Source organism: Microcaecilia unicolor, chromosome 13, assembly GCF_901765095.1.
Source record: "Microcaecilia unicolor chromosome 13, aMicUni1.1, whole genome shotgun sequence".
NCBI classification, from domain to species: Eukaryota; Metazoa; Chordata; class Amphibia; order Gymnophiona; family Siphonopidae; genus Microcaecilia; species Microcaecilia unicolor.
Genome location: NC_044043.1, coordinates 59,753,643 through 59,769,994, shown reverse-complemented (window position 1 = coordinate 59,769,994; position 16,352 = coordinate 59,753,643). Strand labels below are relative to the sequence as shown.

General features: G+C 44.0%; 1 protein-coding gene across 2 annotated transcripts in view; it reads right to left on the bottom strand.

Moving 5' to 3' along the window:
- Positions 1-12,352: 12,352 nt before the first annotated feature.
- The window catches only part of KIAA0100 (KIAA0100 ortholog), a 144,726-nt gene continuing 140,726 nt past the window's right edge, over positions 12,353-16,352 (bottom strand). For both annotated transcript variants that reach the window (XM_030222080.1, XM_030222081.1), the window contains exons 38-39: positions 14,570-14,704; positions 12,353-13,751 (exon numbers count right to left, since the gene is read on the bottom strand). In XM_030222080.1, coding sequence (XP_030077940.1) covers positions 13,566-13,751; positions 14,570-14,704 — 321 coding nt within the window. In that variant the 3' untranslated portion in view covers positions 12,353-13,565. The remainder of the gene's footprint in view (positions 13,752-14,569; positions 14,705-16,352) is intronic.

The window sequence follows — 16,352 nt, the reverse complement described above, 5'->3', positions numbered from 1 at the left end:
GCATTCCTGCAACGTTCCGGAACTACGTGTCGTCAATTGAGGAGATGGAGCCTTACAGAGCACACGAATGCTTCAAGGCTTGAAGGCTTCACTTTCTCACACACTCACTCTCACTCTGTCTCTCACATACACACACACTCTCTCTCTCGCTGACACAAACACACACACACTGTCTAGTGAGGGCAGCTTTACAGAGACTGGAGATACAGAGTTAGGCTTTTGCCAGATCTCCTCCCACTAGCTCTGCTGCACCTCCGCTGCACGCCCAGAGCCACGGGCCTCACCCCTTATGAAATGATGTATGGCCAACCACCACCCCTACCCTCGTTTCCTGATTCATTACAGATACAGGGAGAGAACTCTTTAGTGAAGCAAATGAAAGGCCTATGTATCAACAGTGCAGGAAATTCAGAATTACACGGAAAGCATAGGCCCTCTAATCCTGACCACCCCTATACATCAGTTTCAGGTAGGGGACGAGGTGTGGGTTAAAGAATGGAATGAAGCTGATTGTTTGAAACCCAAATGGAGGGGGCCATCCCTTGTCTTACTAACCACCCCGACTGCTGTTAAAATTGCAGGAAATCCAACATGGATACATTGGACCCAAGTCAAGCCTGCATCTCCGAGGCCTGCATCCTCGGGGTGGAGAATAACTCGAGACGAAGGCCTAAGGATGACGATCCAAAGAAGCAAGATCAGTCCCTAGTGACCACCTGCCTCCTGATAGTCCTCTTGTCAGCCCTAGGATGCCCTTCCTGTGCAGCCACCTCGCTAAGCCCAAATTGCACCAAATGCATAAAGATAGTGCCACGTCAGGCGGAGGGCTATGTGAATCAGACTAAGACCCTCATATATGACACGGAGAAGGCTATTCAAGACATAGCTGACCGCATGGTGAAGATGGCCCACGTCCCAGTACAGACCTGGAAGAGCGAGTGGGATTGGACAAAAAACTTAGGGGACTGGTTTTCAGGGGTGGGTGGTCTAAAGGGAATGTTTGTCATTCTAGCGGGCATACTCTTGCTCTGTCTAATTGTACCCTGTACTGTACCCCTTTTGATGAACTTCGTGAGGGGAATGATGGAAAGTATAGCAGACCGCAGGGCTGCCATCCAGATTATGTCGTTGCAAACATACTCTCCCGCCCCTACCTCTGATACTGACTGTTGATCTCTTCCCTACAGGATTGGCTAGAGGGCCACCACTCCTGCTGCGACTAGTCCGGCTACAAAGGGGGGGGGGGGGAATCACTAGGAGCCCCCCGTCTCAAACCGGTGAAGCAACCATCGCCGGAGCAGGGGTTTAGGGCCACCTAGTCGGACCAACCCAGTAACTGCTTTTCTTGTATTTCAGGGGCAGCGACAATGGTGATACTTATAAGCAAGCTGGTGAAGGGCTAACCTTTTCTTCTCCCTCGCAGCTACGAACCACACCGGTTGAGCATTGGAAAGGTTAAAGGTCTCATCAGCTCCGTGGTCAAACCTACGAATCAAGAATATGATACTTTCCACTATGAAGATGATAAAGTATCAAAGGGGGATTGTTGGGGGCAGCTTTACAGAGACTGGAGATTCAGGGTTAGGCTTTTGCTATAAACAACACTCTATTGTGTTTTAGCTAAAGAAGCTATAACTTGTAATAGTTAGCTGAACTGCTGAAGCTTGCAAAAAGGACAGTTTGCCTAGAGGATGCAGGTGCAACCAGATAACAGTTATAGCTTGTGCTGAGTTTCGCTTCTGCCATATGCTTATCAGTATATTCCTTTGGTCTGTGTAATGAAAATGAACTGTGTGAGAAGTTTCGATTTCCTGACTTCTGTGTAATTTTTTGTGAACTCAATGCGCATGACTGCTGATAAAACCTATAAATGTTAGTGGCAAATGATACAGGGCATGCAGTGTTACTGAGCCACTCAGCTGCATCACTGCTAGCAATAAAGTTTTCTTGATTCGGATCCGTTGTCTCGAGCCTCTTGATTTACTTGCTAATATCTGGTTACATGTCTGTCTGTCTCTCACTCATTCTCTCTCACATACACACTCCATCTCTCACCCACACACTCTCTCTCTCAAACATACACACTCCGAGGAAAGGGGGGCATAGAACATGCTGGGGAGGAGAGGGAGGGGGGCATGGCACTCGGTGGGAAGGAGAGGAGAGGGGGGGGGGGGGGGCTGGAACTCGGAGGGGAGGGAGTCATGGAACTCGGAGCCCCACACACACACATTCACTCTCTGTTTCTCACATACACTCTCTCTTTCTCTCTGCCACAAACACACACACACTCATGTCTTTCAAACATACACACTCCGAGGAAAACCTTGCTAGCGCCGTTTCATTTATGTCAGAAACGGGCCTGTTTTACTAATAATTTCATAAAGCATTTTCTGTGTGTGAAGTTCTTCACTTCTTTTATAAAATTGTGTAGACATGCATGTGTAAGTATATGTGCTAACAGGAGTACTTTTTAAAAGAAGTCTGTGTTTGAGTAGCATGTTTGTTGTGTACTTTATAAATAGGTATGTGCCCGCATTAGAGTACATGCTGTAACCAGGTCACCCAGGTGAGAGCCGGGGTCGACCCTGCTTAGCTTGGCTAGCTTTTTCCCGGTACGAGCTGCAACCACCGCCTTGCTGCACTGCTTGTCCTAGTTTAACTGCTGCCCAGCTGACCTGCGCCCAGGATCAGCTCACGACTGGGAAACACAAAACTCCAGCCGTCTTATAGTTCTTGAAAACCACAGGTCTTTATTTTCTCAGCATCTTTTAATACAGCTTTAATCTTAAAGCAGTTTCTTCATCAAGAATGCAAGAGTCAGTTCAGTTTTTCCACATTCAGCTTATTAACACAGTCCAATCTTTACTCAGAATATCACACCCAGCAAACCTTTGTCTTGCTCCCAATTGTAGCCTCCCCTCATCAGCACTATCTTCTACCCTTAGATAGTTTATGGGTTAGTTTCTTCCACCAGTGGCTTCCCCACTGGATTATTTTATCCTCTCCAAGTATGCACAGCTTGGGCCACACTCCTGCCACCAGAGCCTTTACCTTTCCTGTGGAAGTCTGAGCAAGCCCTCCAACCTCCATGCACTCCTCTCTACCTTCTCCTTCTACCTCCTCTTTATTCCACTCCCATCTCCTCCTCCCCAAGCTCCATCAGCTGTTCCCCATCTCCAGGATCAGACCTCATCTCCCAATCAGTCACTCCACCCTCCCCCTCCTGGGAGTTCAGCTGACCCTGCACTGGCTTCTGGGGAGTGTAGTTTTTTTTCCTGCATTACAGCTTTCCCTGGCAGTTTGATCCCTAGATGGCGCCCTGTTCTCCTAGCTGGGCTGAATGAACAGGGATGATGCCGGCTGAAAGACCCACTATCCCCTTTCCCTCGCACCAGCCCTCCAGAGTGCTCCCCCTTTCCCTCGCACCAGCCCTCCAGAGTGCTCACCATGCGCATAGTTGTTCTTTCCTTGGTCTAACTCTGTATTGAGAATATTTGTTCAATTAATGTATTAATAGCTGCCTTAGTCTAGTGGATGTGGGTGATGTGCAGAGTCCCTGAAATGGAAGTGTTATGCATTTTATTATTTAACAAGGCAAATTGAGCCTTAAATAACTGAACACAGAGCTAAAGTTAAACCTGAAATTTTTGTTTTGTAAGAGTATTCCTTATCATCCCGCTAGACCAGTTTGCACCAATGGATTGTGCAAACTGGACTAGAAGGAATCAAGGAAGGAATTCAACAAGTATGAATAAATATCACCATTTTATTCTTAGTTCTAAGGGTTTGGTTTACTAAATATTTTTTTGTTCTTATTTTGTGAGGAGTAGGCCTTTCATCTTTCTTGGATGATTTGCCTTGTTGTTATATTACATTACATTAGGTTCTTATATACAGCAACTATCCAGTGGGTTCAGTGCAGCTCATAGAAAACAAGAGGAGCAGGCAGGCCCTGCAAATTGACAATACAAGTTTAAAATAATAAAAATAACTAATCCCTTTACCAGTTCTGACTTCAAGCAAGACTCAAAGTTATCCTAAAAATGTCTTTAAAAGGAAAGTTTTTAAAAAGATTTCCTAAAAATAATATAGTTTTGAATTCTTCTAGGTACAGGCACTTGATAGAAAAAAACTATTTTAAACAATAGTCTTATACTTTAAACCACTCGGATTGGGATAATGCAGTTGAAAATTATTGCATAGACCCCTATTCTTATCGGTGTCTAATTTGACAAATAAGCTGCAGCCTTCCCTTGAAGAATCCTAGACCAATATATATATATACACGTGCCTCCACTGGTAACCAGTGGAGGTCCAGCAACAATGGTGACACTTTATTTTTTTTATAATTATTTATTTATTTGTATCTCATATTTTCCCACCTTTTTGCAGGCTCAATGTGGCTTACATAGTTCCATTAACGGCGTTAGCCGATTCCGGTCTGAACAAATACAAGGTGATGTAGTAGAATGAGGTACATGTATGTGATGTTGTGGTAGAATGAGGTACATGTATGGTAGGTATAATTGGGGGGAACTTGGAGAGGAAGAGTCAGGTAATGACCATTATGGTCTTTGGTTACGTTGTGTCGCATGTATTCAGGTGTTTTTATGTTGGGTCGGTGGGGTATGCTCTTCTGAACAGGTCTGTCTTTTGTGCTTTCCGGAAATTTAGGTGGTCGAGCGTAGTTTTTAACTGTTTTTGGCAGTGTGTTCCATAGTTGTGAGCTTAAGTAAGAAAAGCTGGATGCATAAGTGGATTTGTATTTGAGTCCTTTGCTGCTTGGGTAGTGGAGGTTTAGACTTTGTGGTGTTTCTGGTTGGCAGGTCGATGAGGTCTGTCATGTATTCCGGTGCCTCGCCATAAATAATTTTATGAACAGTTGTACAGATTTTGAAAGTGATACGTTCTTTGATTGGTAACCAGTGTAGTTTTTCTCAGAGTGGCTTGGCGCTGTCAAAACGCATTTTTCCAAATATAAGTCTGGCTGCTGTGTTTTGGGTGGTCTGAAGTTTCTTTATGATTTGATCCTTGCATCCCGTATAGATTCCATTACAGTAGTCTGTGTGGCTTAGTACCATTGACTGTATCAGTTACGAAATATTTCCTTCGGGAAGAATGGTTTCACGCGTTTGAGTTTCCACATTGAGAAAAACATTTTCTTTATGGTGGATTTTGCTTGGGTCTCTAGTGAGAGGTTACAATCGATTGTTACTCCGAGAATTTTCAGGCTGTCTGAGATAGGGAGGGTGTATTCTGGGGTATTGATGTTTGTGGATTTGTATGTATTGTATTGGGATCAGCTGATGAGACAGTGTGTTTTTTCTGTATTGAGTTTTAGTTGGAATGCATTTGCCCATGAGTTCATGATGTTTAAGCTGAGCTTGATTGCGTTGGTGATTTCTGCCAGATCATGTTTGTAGGGGATGTATAATGTAACGTCATCAGCATAGATAAATGGGTTAAAGCCTTGGGTGGATAAGGTCTTAGCTAGTGGGGTCATCATGAGGTTGAAAAGTATCGGTGATAGTGGTGATCCTTGTGGTACTCCGCAGTCTGGTTTCCATGGTGACGATGTGTTTGTTTTTTATTTCACTTGATATGTTCTTGTGGTTAGAAAACCCTTGATCCAATTGAAAGTGCTACCACCTATTCTGAAGTATTCTAGGAGTCTTAGCAGTATGTTATGGTTAATCATGTCGAACGCACTTGACATGTCAAATTGGAGAATGCTCTTGCTTAGTGCTATTTCCTGTTTGAATTTGTATAGGAGAGTAAGTAGTACTGTTTCGGTGCTGTGTAGGGGTCGAAATCCTGATTGTGACTCATGTAGTATAGTGAATTTGTTTATGTAGTCATTAAGTTGTTTGGTCACCAGTCCTTCCATTAGTTTGACTACTATGGGATACATGCTACTGGGCAGTAGTTGGTAATGTCGTTTGTTTGTTTTTTCTTGGTGTCTTTTGGTATTGGGGTGAGCAGGATGTTGCCTTTTTCTTTAGGGAAGATACCCTGCTGAAGCATGAAGTTTAAGTGGGATGTGAGATGTTATGAAGCAGTGGGGGGGGGGGGGGGTCAGATTGCATTGTTTTTGATTTATCACTTTTATGAGCTGAATAAAAATCAAGCGTATTGCTGTGTTTTGTACTGTTTAAATTTTTTTTTCATCAGATTCTTCTGCCAACCTGCATAAATACTGTTACAATCTAAGATTGACAAAAGCAAGAATGGGCCCAAAGGTATAGGTATAAAACATATTTTTGATGTTCCTAAGTTTTTTTTTCATCAAGAAGAAAGACTTCTTAATGAGAATTTACATGGGATTCCAAAGTTAATAATCCAGATAAGAGTAACTGCTAAGGTACAAATATTGTCAAATGAAGAAATGCTGACCACTTGGTTTTAACAAACTGTCATTCCATGTATCAAAGTATTCTTAAATTTGCTGTTATTGAGTTATTCCGTTTCATAGTTTCCCTATTGCAGAACCTGTGGGATAACTGTATCCATCAACCAGCAGGTGGAGATAGAAAATACTGAGGAGCTGGACTGGATGCCAAGAGACGTTCTCTATCTCCAGCAGGTGAATGGACACACTTTTCAGCCTCTGTTTGAGTGCATTGCTCCCAGTCCAGTTGGACAGCTAGTCCCCAGTTGAGCTTTGTGGGTAGCTTAAGGGAATCCCAGCTTGCACACACTGCAAAACCCTGACATTGGCTGGGGAGTTCCCACAGCGGGAAAACTACTTAACTGCCTCTACAGGAGTTGCCATTCAGCCCAACGGGCACAAGTTCAGCACAACACAGTCCCAAGCTGTCAATCAGGATCCCTCCCATGCACTACGTCTTCAGATTTGGCGCTGCATCAGAGTGGGCTTTCCAGCAGGGCAAGTGTACAGTTTGATGTAGGAGAGTGTGAGAACTGGTGCCATTTTGTTGGGGCCAACTGGCAGTGAGGAATGAGCTATGTTTGATCACATGTGGAGCACAGTTGCCATTTTACAACTTCAGGGCCCAATAGAGCATTCAGCTGGATCGGGATCTTTGTTTTCTCTAGAGTTTCTTATACCAGGCCTATTTACTGAAGCAGAGACAGTTAGAGTTGCTGCAAGGTGCTTCAGTTTCTCTCCCTGCTGCCCTTCCAGCTCCTAAGAGATCTCATTCAACATCATCTCTCAATTCCTGGTGGTCTACCTCTGCTTCTCTCTCCTTATCTGATGTGGCCTCAGTCTATTCAGAGGAGCCATCATTGAAGGAGGGAGTGACTCAAAAGTACTGAGGTTTCATAAAGAGGAGCTCAGTCCTTTTAGTTTTTGAGGCATTGGCTGTGTTTTCCATTGAGGAGCCTTCTGATTTGGTATTAGTAGTTCCACCTTCATCAATTATGAATGGGCTCAGAGGTCATTCTAAGACCTTCCTGATGCATCCAGACATTCAAGACCTGATTACAGCAGAATGGGTCTCACCAGATGCGGGTAGGAAGAGCTATGGCTCGTCTCTAACCATTGTATCTGGAGGATAAAGATAAATTGCAGTTTCCCAGGGTAGACGCCCTTATTATGACAGTGAAGGTGGCATTGCCCTAAATGACCTATAGACTAGAAGGCTAGAAGACTCGCTGAAACAAGCCTTTGAAGTGGCCTCTTTGGGCCTTCAAGTGACAATGTGTAGCTCATCCGTGGCTAGAGTAGGCCTAAAATGGCATTAACAGTCTGCAACACAAGATGGTCACCATAACACCCAGCTGTTAGCAGGGTTGGCCTACTTGGCAGATGCTATTTATGACACGTTACAGCCCGCAGTATGTGTGTGTCATGGCATGTCGGCAACTTTGGAGCATTGGACAGCAGATGCAGCGTCAAAGTCACACCTAGTTACCTGCCCTTTCAGGGCAAGTGGATATTTGGAGAAGATCTTAGTAACTTGGTGAAAGAATGGGGGACACTAAAACACAGTGGTTGCCGGAGGATAAACCGAAAGGCTCCTGTCTTCAGGGGACTCGATTTTCAAGACAGCAGACGGTATCAGCCTGGTTGTCAGCATTATGGTTGGCATACCTGAAAGTGGGATTTCTGATCTTCCTTTTGTGCGGACAGGAAGACCTCTTTTCAGTCTGCTAAAGCACCCAATACCTCCTGTGCTTTGCAGTGATGTGAGGCTGGTCCACTCTTGTCTTCCTCAGGTGTGAGGATGTCTTCAGGAGTTTTGGGAGTTGTGGGCCAAAATCACAGAGCAGTTGGTTCTGGATATTCATACAGAAGGTTATAAGTCGGAGTTGTCCTGCCTGGTCGCCCCTCTCTTCTTCAAGTCTCCTTGTTGAAAGGGAACCAAGGTGGCCAAGGTTCAGGCCACTGTAATTGTTCCAGTTTCCTAGGCTGAACAGGGACAAAGCAGATACTCAGTCTATTCATTGTCTCAAAAAAGGAAGTCATCTTTCGTTCGATCGTAGATCTCAAAGGTCTAAACTGCTGCCTCCGAGTGTCCCGTTTTCAAATGAAAACACTATCATAGCCTCAGTTCAAGCAGGAGAATTTCTTACCGTCCTTGATCTCAAGGAGACATACTTGCATATACCCATAATGGCCACTGCATCAGAGATTTCTACGTTCAGTTCAGGGCTTTGCCCTTTGGTATCACCATGGCACCAAGAATGTTTACCACGGTTACGGTGGTGGTGGCAGCCTTCCTTTGGTGCGTTGTCCTATTCGGACAACATGGTGGCAACACACAAACTTGTCTGTCTTCTGCAATCGGGTTGGGTGATTAATTTTGAGAACAGCAAACACTGGAGTATCTGGGCATTCTATTCAACACAGCAAGGGAGAAGATCTTCCTCGGGGATTGCAGGAAGTTGAAGTTGGTTCATCAAATTTGTCTTCTAAGTCAAGGCAGGCCCAGGGTCTGGGACTACATCCAGGTTCTGGGGTTAATTGCAGTGGTGGCGATGGAAGTGGTGCCATGGGGAAGGGCTCATATGCAGCCATTACAGGAGTCTCTTCTTAGTCGCTGGTCTCTGGTGTTGCAGAAGTACAACCTTTTATCTTCCTCAGATGCTGGTTGCCAGGCGGAGTATGCAGTGTTGGTTGTTGCCCAGGAAATACTCTACATTCATGGTGTGTGTGAGGGTGTGGAGGATGTTCAAAGGGCTTCTCCCTTCCCTGCTCAGATCGTGCACAGCCTAACATTTTTCCAGGCAGGCCTTCAGAAAGGCTCAACGTTAGGTTCTCTAAAAGTTCAGGTTGCGGCTTTGGCCTGTTTCAGGGGCCCTCTACAGAAGATGTCTCTTGTGGCTTACCTGAATATGGTTTGATTCTTGTGGGAGCAGGCTGCTTGTGACCTCACTTTCGAATACTGTGTCCAGAATGGAACCTTAATGTAGTCTTTCATGCTCTTCAGAATCCTCCCTTAGCTGCTCCGTAGGCCTCCTTGAAAGATCTTACACTAAAGACAGTGTTCTTGGTGGTTGTTGGGTCGACATGTAGGTTATTGGAGCTTCAGGCTCTCTTGTAGGGATCCCTTTCTCTGCTTTTCAGAGGCGGGGGTCTTGATGTGCACAGTTCCTTCCTTTCTTCCAAAAGTAGTATCAGCATTTCATCTGATTAATCTGTGGAGCTTCCGTCCTTTCACAGATTGTTCTTTGAAGTTTCTCGATGTGCATAGAGACCTCATTATATAACTGAAAATCACAAATAAGTTTTGCCAATCTGACAGATTATTTGTTCTTTTTGGGGCCTAACTTGTAAATGTCCTGGTGGTGTTTTGGGGCAGGAGAGTCCCAATTGCTCCTGAGCTGTGTCATGTACGGTCAGGTTCTTCTATTTTACAAGATGACATTTGCTTCTGTCTCCCATTTCAAGGTGTGTGGGGGGGGGGGGGGGCTGTGAGAAGGGTGGAGTCTATTAGACAATATAATGTTAATACTATTTTGGAATTTGTTTTGAGCAGGGCATATCAAGGGTGAGAGTGGGTGTGTCTGGTTAAGTGCACACATTAGTGCATGGCCATATATTCAATAAATAGGAAAAAAGATCTTTAAAATGGCTGTGATAAAAATGGCCTTAGTGTGCGGGGAAAGTCTTGTATGAAGATCTGCTACGGCTGTTTCTTATCACAGCTTAATAAAAGGGCCACTTAGGTTTTGTGTGTGTGTATAGGGGAGGCTTAAGAAATATGGTTAGCGTTCCCTAAGGAGGGTCTTTCTGGCACACTATGCCCACTTTTAGCGCAGCCATAAAAGGGCTTATTTGTGTTTGTCTCATAAAAATATATGGGCATGTACTAATATTAGCATTAGCACACTGTCATATAGAAAAACAAATTACCATGGAAGCACTTAGTGCCTTCCAAGTAAGGGCTTCTGCATTAAACCTCTGCTAACTAGTTGGTGCACTGTCATGTTGACATGCTAGTTGGTTACAGTGGACATGCGCCCTCAAAAAAATTTTAGTGTGCAGCAATTTCAAGTATTTCTTTTTCAGGTTGTACACTAATGTTCACATTATCATGCATAACCTGAAAAAAAATTGAAGGAGAGCACTTACTGCCTCCTATTTAGGAGGCGTTATGGGCTTCCATATTATGGACACAATAACCACATGGATGTGTTTTCTCCCTCCCTCCACAAAATAATTTAAAAAAATATACTGTTTAGCACACACAAACAGGTTACTTACTGTAAAATGCTTTAACACTTTGCATTGTTTTCATGCACATAGGCCTGCATTAGAGCTTAATGTCCCTTAACAGACCTACCCCATAGATTGTAGACACCAAGCACATTGTCCTCCCCCCTCCCTGTAATGCAAGCCAAGTCCAAATATTTCTATAAATCCCCATGAGTAATGTTTATCTTCCTGCCCTCTCCCAGGTATAAAGGTACCACTTACCTGTAACCTGGAATGTCCAGGACTCCAGGAATTATGGTCCTAACGCCACCAGGTGGAGAGACAGAAAGACACAGAAGGCTATAGTAATATGAGAATTATCTGTTCATAACCTACTAGATGTTACACCGGTCACCTCAACTAATTCTGATACTCCATCAGCAAATGATCTAGCCACTTATTTCAATCAACAAATTAAGATCCACCTTATCAACTAACTCTTCTAATTACGAAACATTTACTGATTACTTAGACCCAACTACTGACGAATATCCAGCTGACCGAATATGGACAAATTTCAACTCCCTGAGGATACAGTCACCCAAACGATCAATAGATTTACCAAATCCCATTGTAAACTAGATACTTGCCCTAGTCATTTAATAAAATCTGCTCCTCAACGTTTTTTAATCGATCTCACCTCCTATCTAACATAGATCCTTTCCTGCTGACAAAGGTAATATATTACTTACTCCAATCCCCAAAGACCAGAAGAAAAAATTAAATGACATAACTATCGCCCACAGTTGCATCCATCCCTCTTGTAGTCAAATTAATGGAATATATTACCTTTGTCAGCAGGAAAGGATCCATGTTAGATAGGAGGTGAGATCGATTAAAAAACATTGAGGAGCAGATTTTATTAAATGACTAGGGCAAGTATCTAGTTTACAATGGGATTTGGTAAATCTATTGATCGTTTGCAACAGCAGTGAATGATGGGGCTACAGTTTCAGTCGGCCTCTAATGCAGTCTGCCCAACAAGGCAGCCAGAGCCACACTCATGGGCTCTGTAGAGGTCACCACTCCTTGATGAGCTCACTAAAGTCCTCTCAAAGAACACCCCCCCCCCCCCCCAAGCACACTCCCTCCACAGATAACCAAGCGATGTAACATCAAGCAACAAACCCCCATTCAAGCAGACTACACTCTGGAATACACACATCGAAAGGTCTCACCCAATACAGGATGAACTCCACCTCAGAAGGCAGACAGAATCTTTTGTGAGAGATGGCCTATACATTGAAATTAATGTCATCCACTCGTAAGAGGGCACACTGTATGCACATAGAGAACCCTCTTTGTACATCGTGTATACTCATCCTGATAGGACACATGCGTGAACAATTCTATATGTTGATTGGGAAAGAAGGTGCACGATTACTAGCATTCATTAAAAGCAAACAAAAAAAAAATACCCAAATGAAAAAAACAAAAAGTTTCTACCCGCTCATCCCTACTTTTTATTTCACAGGTTCCTGCGTGTGACTGCTGTAGCTTCTGCGGACAGGATCATGATCATGTTCTTCTACCTGTTCTGGCAGGTAATTTTCATGTCGCACTCTGTAATTCCATCGTATATTACTAGCCCTATCCGCAAAATGAGTATGCAGGGAGGAGTCAAGGAGAAAAGATAAGTTGTAAAAAAAAAAATGGAGCCACACAGAGAGCAGATCATCAAATCAGCAGATTGGTTGTTTTTTTTTTTTCAAGGTAAAAAGATGAATTTCAAACATGTACATAGCAATGAGTCCTTACTGAAAAGTGCAAATGGTTTGTCTGAGAACAAGTTTATACATCTGTGCAGCAGTATAGAACAAACAAGGGCTGGTCCAAGGTCTCTATAAATATTTACAGAGAAGTACATATAAAAAATAATATAATTACCTTAAGCACCTTTACATCATTAATCATTATTCCAATAACGTGCAAGAGAGGGGTGGTATTAAGTAAAAATCTATAAAAGAATGCTTATTCTCTACATCCTTCCCCTGCCCATGAAAAAAGCAAATGTCAGGATTCGGCCTTCACCACACCCAGTTCTGGATAAAGCTCAGACAGCCAGGGATCAGCACAGCCTGCTTCCATCAAGCTTATACACTGGTTGCTCTCAAAGCCCAGCTTCTACAGCCACTTTTTCTGACATGCTAGATATACCACTGACCTTGCAGAGCAAAACATCTGACAAACCCTCTTCCTACACTCACAAAGGAGGCTTCTTCTTTTGGAGAGCAGTCCATTTCATTTGGTCATAAAATGACTGTTCCCTACAAACGTTTTATCTGCTCCAGTGCAGTTCAAGCAGAACTGAGCTTTCTCCCTCTGCCCCCCTTATACCAATAGCCTTCTATCCCCTGTGTACCAATAATAACAACTGTAACCTTGGCCCCATGCTGCTTGGGCAGCTACACAAAAAATGGCTGCATGTATCCTAAACCACAGAAGAATGAAAAAAGCTCTGCGTATTTTCTCCAGCTCAGCTTTCTTTACTTAATTTTCTTCCTTCATTTTTTTCAGTTTTGGGGTTGGGGGCTAACTCACAAATGCATTAAAAGTAAGTGACATAGCTCAGAAGGTGAACTAAATGTAATATCGGCTCTGGGGAATGAAGATGCAGAACTTCCTGCACCAGGACAGATGGGTGGAAGCACTTCGGAACTCGCCATTAAAATCCCAAGAACACCTTATTCACTATCACCAGTCTAAGTCATTTATTTCTCCAGAGATAATCTTTGCTCATTAAGTCCACAATCCACTATGAATCCTTTTGGTTTTTTTTCTGCATTTAAACAAAGTTTGGTTTCGAAAGCACAGCCATCTGCTCCCCGGTTGTTCCTTTGGAGGCTAGGAGAATCGGCTTGTTGCAGCAGGAATGGACAGCAGTTCTCCAGCCTGCTTACTCCTACTTTCTCCTCCCAAAGATGGACTTCTTGCTGGGGTTCTTATCACTCATGCTGAGCCCAATCAGAAGCCGTGCCTTTTCATCCTCCTCCTGTTGTTTGGGGCGGCTCCCTTCTACTTTCACCTCCATTTTCCCTTTGCCCTCAGCCGATGTGGTCGGTTTCAGGCGCAACTTTTCTTTAATAACCTGGGAAACAAAGTCATAGTCACTCAACCAGGGACAGTAACAGCGTAGAAATGTTATAAAAGCTCAATAGAATAGCAAATTTATATTGTAGCTAATCTGGTGTAGTCAGATTCCGAGCAGTTTGACTGGCTAAAGTATGATGGTTATCCTTCAGAAATGCCAGTCTCACTAATTAGAATACTTGGAAAAGGAAAAAGATTTTTTTGTTTGTTTTTTTAGTGTGTGTGTGGTCCTTGAAGTTTTCTCATATTCCTTTGTACTTCAATCTAAATGGAACCAATTTCTAATGATCTAGTGTGTTATATACTATTACTCAGCTACCCAAGGATTTTCTCCTAGTTTTATTCCCTCCCAACTTAAACCCATCTGTTGGAATTAGAGCCCTCTCCCACTGGCTACAAACTACAACACGCTTTGGCATAGAATTTGACTCTGACCAATACGCTTCACAACTGTACAATGGTTGAAACACTCTCCCCCTCCTCTGCATCCTTAACTATATTCAGTCCAGAACATGAAATCAGGTCTTCTACTATTAAAACAACCTCCAAATATCCAGATTTCTTTTCCTTTTTATTTTACAACTAGTATCTGGTCTGATAGCAATAATTCCCCATAGATAGGGCTTTTTCAGTTTTGCTTCAGACTTTCATCATTTGCAGACAGGGTAATTATTTCCAGTAAATGCTCATCCTCATGAAATGGAACACATCCACATCTTATGCAAGGGGTCTTGGAATGGGGCTATCTAACTGCCTCACAATTGTTTTTTCCTGATGTTTGGCTTAAGGATACAAAGAAGCATTGCTGATCTTTACCTGAGCAACTAACGCCTTGCGACTGTCTCTCTTGACAGCCATGGCGAAGTCCAGCCAAGTCCAAGTGTTGTTATGATACTCCAGGCAGGGCAGAACAAGGGTTAGGTCTCCCCAGTCCACACTGTTCTTCTCACCCTGCGAGAGAAACACAGGTAAGAGAGTTGCTCCAGTAACAGGAAAAAATGTGTGTTGCATGGGAACATTTCAGAGAAATCCACAAACTGTTCTGTAAGTGTATGATCCTTCTTGGCTGATAGAGAACCAGCACAATATGAGGTGTGAACACCCTGCTACCTTACCTTGTGTATATGACAGCAGTATGACCAAGCAAAATCAAGAAGAGTAAATGTACTGGACCTCTTGAGGCCAGAAACCAGGAATACTCTCTTCCATAGCAAAATACTATAGATGCAAGCTTTTTTCTTTAGTTAGCAGTTTGACACAATAAAACGGTTCATAGGAACCCGCCAAAGCTTAGAGTTTAGAAAACTCTGTCCCCCTCCCCATAAAAACACTGCTGCTGTTTTAAAGTTTAATAGCTGAAAACACAAGTAGTGGCCAATAAATCTTAGTGAAAACAGCTAAACATGTTTTTCATTATTCCTACTTCTCTGTATACTCAAGCAATGGGTACAGTCTCTCTGGATCCATTGGCTAACTCTACATCTGCAGTGCACCATGGAAGAATAACCTCTTCCGGTACTAGCTCTGGTTGTAACAAAAACATTCTGCGTAATGTCTCCACTGGAATGGAGCTATCCACGAAAGCCGCCAGCTTTGGTGCAGGATTTGGAATGCTCCAGTGCAGGCTTGGGATTAGCTGGGCAATCAGCTTTAAAATGTCCTGTATGTCCACACTGGTAACAAGGACGCTTGTGCCTAAAGTCTTTAGGTTTTTGGGGAACACTGAAGGGTTTGCTGTCTTTGAGGTTGCAGCAGTGGCATACTAAGGGGGGGCGGTGAGGGCGGTCTGCCCCAGGTGCACGCCACTGGGGGGGTGCTGCGCGTCTGTCGACTTCACTCGTTCCCTGCTCCCTCTGCCCCGGAACGGGTTACTTCCTGTTCCGGGGCAGAGGGAGCAGGGAACGAGTGAAGTCGACAGGCGCGTAGCACCCCCCCCCCCCCAGCAGGTAAAGATGCACCCGGGGGGGGGGGCATCAGCGATCCACCCCGGGTGTCACCGACCCTAGGAACGCCACTGGGTTGCAGGGGTATTTGGCTCAGGGCCCTGGGCTGTCCTTAGATCCTGGCTGTTGCGGATATGGCCACAAAGATGTCAGCCAACTCAGCCGCTTTCTCTGGAGTATGGGGCCGGTGATCTTTCCTTCACTTTTGGATGACAACACTGTAAAAATTGCTCTAGGACCATCAGGTTTTGGTAGTCCTCCAGGGTTTTAACCTCAGCTCCACTGAGCCACCACTGGTGCTGGTATCTTAACTGAATCACAAACTCACTGTGAGTATCATCCTCCCCCTCTTGCAAAGTCCAGAACTTTAGTCTGTAGGTTTTGGGCGTAATGGCATAACGGTTCAAGAAAGCTTTGTGCACTTCCTCAAACTGGGAGCACGTCTCCACAGACAGTCCTTAGAATGACTCAAATGCTCTACCAGTGAGTTTTCCTCCAAGACAGTGCACCCAGATATCCATCTATGTCACCTTGGGTATTATCAAACTGCACAAACAAGTTAGGCCCAATCTGGGTTGTAGATCCTACTTCTGGCCTTGGCGAGGGGTTGGGCGGGGGCTTTGGATACAAACCATTTCCAGCTGGAATTCCCGCCG